Source organism: Oryzias latipes, chromosome 11, assembly GCF_053564925.1.
Source record: "Oryzias latipes strain Hd-rR chromosome 11, Olatipes_Hd-rR_3.1".
NCBI classification, from domain to species: Eukaryota; Metazoa; Chordata; class Actinopteri; order Beloniformes; family Adrianichthyidae; genus Oryzias; species Oryzias latipes.
Window position 1 is genome coordinate 18,888,050 of NC_136247.1, and position 9,444 is coordinate 18,897,493.

Sequence of the window (9,444 nt, forward strand, 5' to 3'; positions counted from 1 at the left end):
GCTCCCCCCACAGCGCCTTTTGTTGTCGTCAGCCAATTTATGCTGCAGTGTAAACTCCAGCCCCGTCATTACAATGCGAGCAGGTCACCCCAGAAATTTACATCTCATGCGCAAACGATTTAAAACATTTGTTTGCTACCATATGTCTCCCTCCATCCCTCCTCACGACTACACACACGCACCCCATCACACAAACACTGGTAGTGCCATTATATTGAGAGAGCCCCCCGTTTATTTCCAACCGAATATTTTCCACTCAGCTAGTTTCCCCCTGTTTTGCAAATCGAGTCTAAATAATGACGGTTAGCTTTACTGGACAGCTTCAACTGTAACACTCCACAATAATTATTCTCCAGGATTAGGGCCTCCATTATCATAATCTGGACATTGACAATTACCTATAATTTGCAAAGATGCGCTCGGTTCTTGATTGCAGAGGGCTTTTTTTTTTCCAAGCTCGCCATCACTAAACAGTGACAGTAATAACAGCTAATTTTGCAGGCAATATATAAGAGCTTACTGCGGTGTGCAAACACTTTCCCACCTGGATTTGCTTATTTAACCATCAGCAAGAAAGCCGTGCTGGCGCTTTTTGGTTATATTCTGTGTTGGAGAAGCAGGAAAAAGGTAAGGATGAGACTAACACTTGGACCATTTTAGAGGTTGTGCTTTAACTTTCCTGTAAGGGATTAAGATTTGGATAAAGTAGATGTTCCCTGAAGCCAGGTTAATGAAAATATATGGTGATTTGGCTGAATAATTTGTGTTATAGGACTGCAAAGAGTGATGCGTAAATCTAGTGATCTTGGGTGAAATGATGGGAGATGCAGTCTGACACGATCCTTTCCTGCAACCACACCCCCATCCTCTGCACCTCTATCTATCTATCTATCTATCTATCTATCTATCTATCTATCTATCTATCTATCTATCTATCTATCTATCTATCTATCTATCTATCTATCTATCTATCTATCTATCTATCTATCTATCTATCTATCTATCTATCTATCTATCTATCTATCTATCTATCTATCTATCTATCTATCTATCTATCTATCTATCTATCTATCAAATTGGAAACTTTTTAACAAGGCGCATCAAAGCTTTCTGCAGTCTTTATGATGTTTAGTCCTGTTTGGGTCTCCTTAAAAGGATACCCCCCACCCCAACCCCCAGCCTGACGGGGGCCCCAGGTAGCAGGGGTGCATGTACACCAGTGGGGCATCAGTGATTTGACAGCTGCACCCCCCCCCCCTTTTTTTTTTTTCAAGCGTCATTTAATTTCAGCTAATATCCCGAACGCTCAGTCTCCTAAGCAATTTGTATATGAATAACGGAATAATTTCCCCTTTTGTTCCATCTGTGCTACCTCAAATCCAAATAAAGATGCCTTTTAGTATTAAAAGTGGTAGAAAATTACAGGTAATTATCTTTGACGGTAAAAACGCTGTAATCAGCGGGCTACATCAAAAACTTACCCTAATTATGCCTGCATTTATGAGAATGGGGAAGGGGAAAAAAAGCCTCACTTGGATAAAAACCCCTTAAATTGTCCCAAATATCTCCTTCATATTGAACGCCACTGCAGCTGGCTGCTTTGTTCAGCATCGATCCCGTGGAGCTTGGCATTTAACCGCCCGCATTAGGACGGAGAGAAGGGAGAAAACATTTTGTCAATACTTCTAATAGCTGAGAGTGAAATGACAAGATAAGCTGGACCTGGAGCAAATGTCTTCCGAGGTGAATGGAGACATGGTAAGTTGATTTCCTCTGCTTGGTCTTCATTTGATAAATCTATACAGGCCAATGTGAGAGATCTTCATCACCCACTGGGTTTATTTGAAATGTTTCATGAAAACTGGCTTTCATTGAGCAATGTGTCATCAACTTATGCTCACATTGTCTGATATAAGCTTGCATGCGGGAAGTAGGCCTGCTCTGATGTGATGTTGGCCCAATAAGAGGCATAAAAAAGGCTGGAAAATGAATACTGTTTTTCGAGGGGAAAATCACGCAACAGCAGGCGCATGTTTTAGGCACGGTTTACTCAATCTGACAAAACATAAAAAGTGTATGTACAGCTAAAATCGCAGATCATATTTACAGACAGATCATACTCTTGCATGTCGGAGAGGGAAAAAAAGGTATAAGGCAGCCAGGTGCCCACCAAAAAAAGGTAACCAGAGCGCACGGAGAGCATTACGCAGTCTTTGCTCCATAGGTCAAAAACGTCAGTGTTAATATTTGGTATATTAATGTTCAGATGTTGACATGAATGAAAGCTTAACAGATGCAAGCCCACGGGACAGCCATCTATAAAAAAAATCAAAAAAAGGGGTAAGTCCTCTCGTTTGTGGGGGCTGTGGCTGATCCTGCAGCAGAGCAGGAGCGCGGCCATCGCTCCTGCAGCATCCAGTCTCTGCGTGCAGTCAAAATGTGCAGCTTGTAGATCAGGAAACCTCTTGACAAGTCTGCCTATCTCTGCATTGAGTCTTGATGTGGGGAGGAATACCAGTGAGAGTAACCGGGCATGTAGCTGTTGGCCGGCATGTTAACTCCTTTGGAAGAGGCAGAGACGTCCCAAATTGGGGGAATAGTCGGGGAGCGCGGGGATAAAGACATGGAGCCCTGGATGGGGTCACTCTCGTGGGGGTTGCTGCCTTGTTTCAGCAGCTTCTTGAACTTTGACCTTTTATTCTGGAACCAAATCTTTACCTACAGGAAAAAAAAACGGATGATTGGTTACATTTAGAAAGAATAAAATGAAAAAAAAGAGACAAAATATCGTGCAATTGTGATTTCAATCGATTAAATCGATGATGAAAAATGCATGAACGCAAAGCAGGACATGCCTCTCCCTCCATACCTGCGTTTGGGTCAGTCCCAGAGAGGCTGCCAGCTCGGCGCGCTCCGGTAAAGCGAGGTACTGTGTTTGCTGGAAACGATGGTTCAGTGCTTGAAGCTGCAAACTGGAATAAATTGTCCGTGGTTTGCGGATTTTCTTGCCTTTTCCGTTAAAACGAATCTCCCCATTTTCGATCACTGTCGTTTTCTGCTGCTCTGCAACAAAAACAAACAAGGTTATTTATCAAAAGCGGCGTATAGTCAGACTGCGCTCCTTTTTTGCGCACGAGCGAAATGCAACGTTTCAAGCTGAGCGAAAAATCTCTGTGAGAGCAAAATCTGTGGAAAATAGAAAGGACAAAAAATAAAATAAAGTGTGGAAATGTTCAATCAAGTGCTGCATTTCAAGCCCCTTGCAGCTACAGTCCTCTTACGTTGTCATATTTCGAATATTGCCGGTAATGATATGTCAATTAAATGCTAATTACAACATTCAAGGCGTGCGGCTGCCTAATTTTCAGAGGTAGTTGGTGAGGATTGCACGGCAGAGACGATCACATATCGAGATTTTTTTTGTGTACAAGTTTTAGGGTTGCTAAACAGCAAGGCTGTTAAAAAAGAAGTCTGGATTTCCAAACATCCGGTGCCATTGATTTACGCACACTTTTCTTCAGCGTTTGCGAAGATCACTTCCAAATCTGGGGCGGTTGTGCTGCGACGTGGATATGACAGCGATATTGGCAAAGAGAAAGCTTTGATCCGGTGGTGTTATGCGCCGGGGATGGACGCGCAAAATGGGGTTGCTTACCTGCGCCATCTAACCTTGTCTGTCCGCCCGTGTTGTTGTGATAGGATGGCAAGTAGGGGCTGTGGTGCGGATGGCTCACGTAAGGGTAGGGTAACGACCTGTTGTAGGTGTTGCTCCCGGGATAGGGGCTGTTGTCGTGCTGGTGGTGCGCGTGTGAGCCGGAGTGAAGACAGTGCAGCGGGTAGTGGCCGCCGGCCATCGACGGGGAGCTCTGCTGTGAGTGCGACTGCTGCCCAAACTCCATGAAAGCCGACTTGGAGGAGTCCTGAGTCTCCAGACCGTCAGCCATCGTAGTCATGGTCATCATCGAATTTTTCTGCCTTGAGAGCACTCACCCCCCTCTCTCTCAAGACCAAATCGGGCTCCTCTCTCTCGCTGTGCTCTTGTCTCTCCCCCTCTCCTCCGCGAGCAGATGTTCTCCTGTTAACACACGATTTTCCCAGACGCGTCTTTAATGCCCCCACCCACCTCCCCTCCACCTTGTCCCGTGATATTCGCAAACTGAATCTTGGAAGGTAGGCATAAGTTAAGGGAGTGTTTTTAAGGTAGATTCTGTTAAAATTGAGCCCTTGCTTCCAGACTTGATGCAGACACTACAAGTAAAATGGTTTGTCTCCAAAGGGCAGTGCTTGCCGATTGGTCATCCAGGCCAACGTCATCAGAGCGCTACGTTTCACAGAGACTTGAGCTGGAGTTAACCCACCTAACCAGCTCCCACCACAACTACAGGGGGAAATAATATGTGGTGGGAAATACGCCTAATTCCTACAGACAAGTTTCGCGCGTAAAACCAGGTTCTTTGGAGGTGCCTGTTTTTTTTTCTTTATCACAAAACTCAAAATTACGCACGATGCGCAACACGGTGACTGAGATTGATGGGCCAGCAGTCTTTTTTCTTCCCCCCAGGCTTCAAGGAAGTAATTACACAGCGGAGCCTAAACATTAGACAAAACTCTACACAAAGGTTAAGTTTCGAAACGATTTTTTCCCCCGGATTTAGAAGAATAAAATACAATATTTGGAAAATTTCACCAAATTTGCATTAACGTTCTTGTTATATACTTTAGAAATCAAAACTAAATCGAATGATTTTTGCTTTACTTTATACAATTGCTTAAATGGATTCTTTAGAAAAACATGTTCAGAAATATTTTTTTAGTATTGGATGTGACCTAATGAGAGGGCCCCTCCCCCAGCTTCCCAAAAAATAACACATATCATATAAGTTGGGTTGATTGACCATATGATTAAAAGATCCTCAGACAATTCATATTATCGCGCGCCTGACACAACCAACAACGATATGCCTGAAGGACAATAGGTTATTTTGCAGGAAAAGGGGGGACACCCAGCTAAAATGACAGTGTCTTTCATCCGCGTTGTACGAGGCCTCCATATGTGTAAATTACCCCGTTTGTGTGCAATGTTCGATTCCAAAAATCAAAATTTAGACGTTATTTCAACCCCTAGAATCTTCATTTCACAACTTGAAGAGTTTTCAAGGAAAAAAAAAGGATGTGCGTTGGAAAATAATTATGGCTGCAATCAAGTTACTATGAAAACCTATTTGATTAGCGGCCACACTTTACTCAAATTGCAGCTATAAAATTAAGAACAATTCGCCTGTAATGATTATGGACTGGATTTTATTTTGGGAGGGTGGAATAAAAGTGGATATAGCATAAATTATCCCGTAATTATACACCAGTGTGGCCTCAATTATCCTCTTATCAAAAATGGTTGTCTAAATGCAGCGTTTAGTTTCAATTTTCTCCTTTTCTGAAACAAGAACTTGGTACCTTGCTATTATCGTCAGCTTACGGTTGTTATTTACTTTGTGGGATTTAAAAGTGCACAACCCAGCAGGATAATCATTTTACAGCAGCGGACCCGGAGAGGAGCACTGAGGCGGGGATGAGAGCAGAAGACTCCCAGACGGATTGGTTCACGCGCTTATTTGTCACTTTTTATTTGGGAATATTACATTTTCGGGAGAGCAAAGGATGTTGCAGGTAGGAGTTTGGTTTTATTGCCTGTGTTTTAAAGCTCGCAGTGGCCTTGCATGAGTCTAGACACCTCGGTCACCCTTCAGTGATCTAACACAGTGGCCAGTTCCCATGCATGCCCGCGTTCCACTTGGACACGCAGCGGAGAAACCAGATCCTTTACCTTTTCTAATCGCCTTTGAGTTCCTCTACAAAGACACACATGCTTTGCAGGGATTCTGGCCGTTTCCCTGCGGAGGGGCTCGATTAAGCGATACACATCCTCCTCTTTTTTTCCCTCCTTTGCATCATGCGTGCGCCACTGCGGGAGAAGTTGCGGGACGAAGGGGTGCAGATGGATGAGAGAGGGGCGTGTTGGTGGTTCGTCTGCGCGCAGGCATCGGTGGACATGAAGTGTTGAAAGCACGGATTTGCTTCACACTGATGCTTTAAAAAATGTCAAATGTGGCCTGCACGCGAGCAAAAACCGCATCTTAAATACATTAAAAAATTAAAATCAAACATTTTATTACAGGCAAAAAGCACGTTTTTGTTTTAAAATCAGGTAAATGAAACCTATAAAATATGGTTTCTTATGATATTTAGCGCTGTGACCAATAATCTCGCATTATATTAGTTCATAACCTCATACTGAGAAGAATTCATTTTACATTTGGGATCGTCAAAATGTCAATCACAAAATGAACAGTTGCAAATCCAGAAATCACTTTGTCCCTAAGTAGATGATTGACCTTCAGCTCAATCAATGGCTGTGGTGGTTTAACAGAAGTGGTCTTTATTTCCTGCTGTCTTATAAACGCTGATGAATGACTCTCTAAAATCACTCCAGTGTCCCACCGCTGGGGCCGCGCAAGTCTGGGGTTTCCCCCGTCTGGGATGCATGAAAACGGAGAATATTTCGCTCTTAAATTACAGATGAAAGTTTGTTCCATGGTGTGACTGATAAATTAGATGGAATAGGCTTCATTAAATTATGTGTACACATGTATTCGTATTATAGGATTTGATTTTCAATGCCTCATTTCTGTTCTTCATTGAAGTCATTTTTTGACGTTTTATTTACGCCTTAAGGAAGTTCTGGTCCATGAACACGTGTTCAAGTGGAAGCCTCTTCCTCTGCTTTTCTGGGGTTGACACTGCAGACAGAGATCCAGAAGTTCTTGATCAGCATGCCTTCTTTTTTTCATAGCTTCCTGTTTGGTCAGGCGCCGACTGCAGCTCTCCGGTTTCGCCATTTGTGGTGAAGTGGCAGAACAAGTGCAACAAATGCACCTGTCAAAATAACACGGTCATTTGTGGACATGTTCTTTTCTGTTTAACACAGACATCCCCATAAAAAATATCCATCAAAATTCATTTAAATGACGGCGCTGCGCCTTTACGCAGACAAATTGCGCACAGTTTATAATGTAAACCCAGTCGTATCGGGCTTTGATGTGATTTGCAAAAGGGTGTGAGTAAACCAAGAAGAATTATTATGGTTTTGTCATAAAGAAAACCATGCGCTATCAGACGGGAGGGGCTGTTTACAATAGGTTCTGCATGATAAATAAGCGCATTATCCACCGTGTAAAAAGCGACATTGGCATATGCATGGCTCCAGCCAGGTGCAGGCGAAAGGGCCTTCAGATGGACCCAGAGTAGCGTGCTGGTAGAGGAGCTAAATGGCCATAAACAAGCAGAGCTGTGCAAGGTGAGTCCTCACAGCCTCTCGTGGACTAATGGATTTAATTTGTTGCAGCTGAAGCCGCACTGGTCCATCTCGAGGCTCCTGTCTTAATTAGGACTGCTTGTTTCTCTTGTCGCCCCTATTTTTATTGGATATAGCCACACCTGACCTAACGGACTACTTCTCCTTCTAGTGCCACGTGGTGTTTGCACCCTCGTTTGTTCCTTAAAAGAAAACAAACGCAGGAGAGACGGCATGGAACAATGTAAACGACGAGTAATTACTGGGAAATTACTCAGGGAAAAGATAAATGTTTGGGACATTTGTTGCGCACCATTACGCTCATATTATTTTAGTTATATTAGTTTATAATTCTGGCCCCGATCAGAGTCGATTTGCTCAAACCCAATCATTTTGCGCACAATCATAAAAGGTCCACATAGAAAAATATATGAATCAGAATTTGTGACTATATCTCCAGAGAGGGCCAGGGTTCAGTACAGTTCCCCTCTTTTCCTCTTTCGACTTAATACGCAGCATTATTAGGTCTGACAGCACAGTGGTCGGTCTTGAAGGAGAGGATTTGGTCGGTAGATGACAGACAGGAAGGCCAGCAATCATGCCCCCTCCCCCTTTTTTTTTATCAGAATGTACTGTTCGATGCCGTTTATCCCTGATGATAGAAAATTGCTCTGTTGCCAGGACGCTACCGCCCAAATAGAGGGCAGGAGCAACATTTCCATTTTCCAGTTTGAAAGCCATTGAAACGAATTAGTAAAAAAAAAAAAAAAAGGAGTAAAGTGAAAAAAATCTCCCAGTAAACAAAAGAGAACAAACAAAGTAAACTCTTGAATCCACCCTTCTGGGGTTTTTTCCCTGCAAGAGCGAGTAGCTTCAACAGTTGCAAATAGTCCAAAGCTCGGGCCTGTACTTCAAAGACAATCATTTATTTCCCGACCTCCAGGAATAATTAGAGCGCCTTTTCATCTGAGAGGAAGAAAAAGATGCATGGAAGGAAAGAGCACGAGAGCGGGGGTGGTGAGGTGGTGTGGCAGAAATCAAGAGAGAATACTTGACAACGAGGAGCATTAAGCAAACTCGTGAAATGTTTAACCATTCGGCACAAATGAACAGATAGCTGTCACAGCGGGGGAAAGAGCAAAGCATCACAGAGAGGAGTTTACTGCCATCAGCACCAGCCGTAACCACAGTAACAGGTTAAACATCGGGTTAATCAATACAGAGTACTACTGTCTGAAATATTAATTATTGTGCTGGACATTTTAATAATTTAAAACCGTCCAAAAAATTTCCATGGAAATATTTTTGTTGATCTGTCAAATAAGAAAAAATAAACAATTACAAAATGTAAGGTTTGTTGCTTTGTAAAAAATACTGGTTTTTATTCATGTTATCTTTATTTTTTTTTTCAATTTTTGCCTCTTTCATTATAATCTTTAGTGTATTTTCTTGCCTAAAGCCTAAAGAAATCAGGGCACACTGGATAAAAAAGGACTAAATCCGTTTTAAGCGCTCAATACTGTTAAGATAAGATATTCATTTATTAGTCCCACGATGGGGAAATTTCCATGTTAACATATGCGTTGCAGTGCCTGCAAACCCAGAAGAAAGCCCAATAAAAATAATTCTGTTATTCTGTATATCTTTTTTTTTAATAAATGAAACACTGAAGACTCAAGTTCCAGAGAAAAATGCGCAAATTATTTATCAGAGCGCAAAGTTCGTTCTCATTCGTAAAATGAAGGCCCTGCTGCAGGAGGAAGAGCTGCACAGTCACTGCCTGCAAAGTAAAAGGGCTTGAAATTTAAGAGCTCCGCGTGAAATGAAGTGGAAGAAAAGCGAAGAAAAAGGAGTAGTCACACCTGTGCGCAGAGAAAGGCTGCGTCTTTCTCACGCGCTGCCGCACATCGCAGGAGCTGATCAGGTGGTTGTTGCGCACCTTTGAGGCACACCTTGAGGAAAATTCTGTCGGAAACGGAGGCTCAAACCAGACTGGACGGTTTGTTCTTCCAGGTTAAACTGTATTACACGTTTTGTTTTCGTTGCAGGAGCTTTTATTTAAACTATACTTTTATTTCTTCCTCATGGATGAC

At 42.7% G+C, this 9,444-nt stretch overlaps 1 protein-coding gene across 1 annotated transcript; it reads right to left on the minus strand.

The window, feature by feature from the left end:
- Positions 1-2,029: 2,029 nt before the first annotated feature.
- Positions 2,030-5,089, minus strand: dlx6a (distal-less homeobox 6a). Its single transcript, XM_004073844.5, has 3 exons — positions 3,656-5,089; positions 2,870-3,063; positions 2,030-2,718 (listed from the first exon to the last, which is right to left on the minus strand). The coding sequence occupies exons 1-3, from the start codon at positions 3,960-3,962 to the stop codon at positions 2,479-2,481; spliced, it is 741 nt and encodes a 246-aa protein (XP_004073892.1). The 5' UTR covers positions 3,963-5,089; the 3' UTR covers positions 2,030-2,478.
- Between the last annotated feature and the right edge of the window lie 4,355 nt (positions 5,090-9,444).

What these genes read in the sequence shown, in the direction of transcription:
- dlx6a (XM_004073844.5), bottom strand. Translation starts at nt 3,962, where the DNA reads ATGATGACCATGACTACGATGGCTGACGGTCTGGAGACTCAGGACTCC. An exon ending in GACAAGGTTAGATGGCGCAG is followed by an intron (nt 3,064 to 3,655) that starts GTAAGCAACCCC and finishes TTTTTGTTGCAG; the next exon opens with AGCAGCAGAAAACGACAGTG. An exon ending in TGGGACTGACCCAAACGCAG is followed by an intron (nt 2,719 to 2,869) that starts GTATGGAGGGAG and finishes TTTTTCCTGTAG; the next exon opens with GTAAAGATTTGGTTCCAGAA.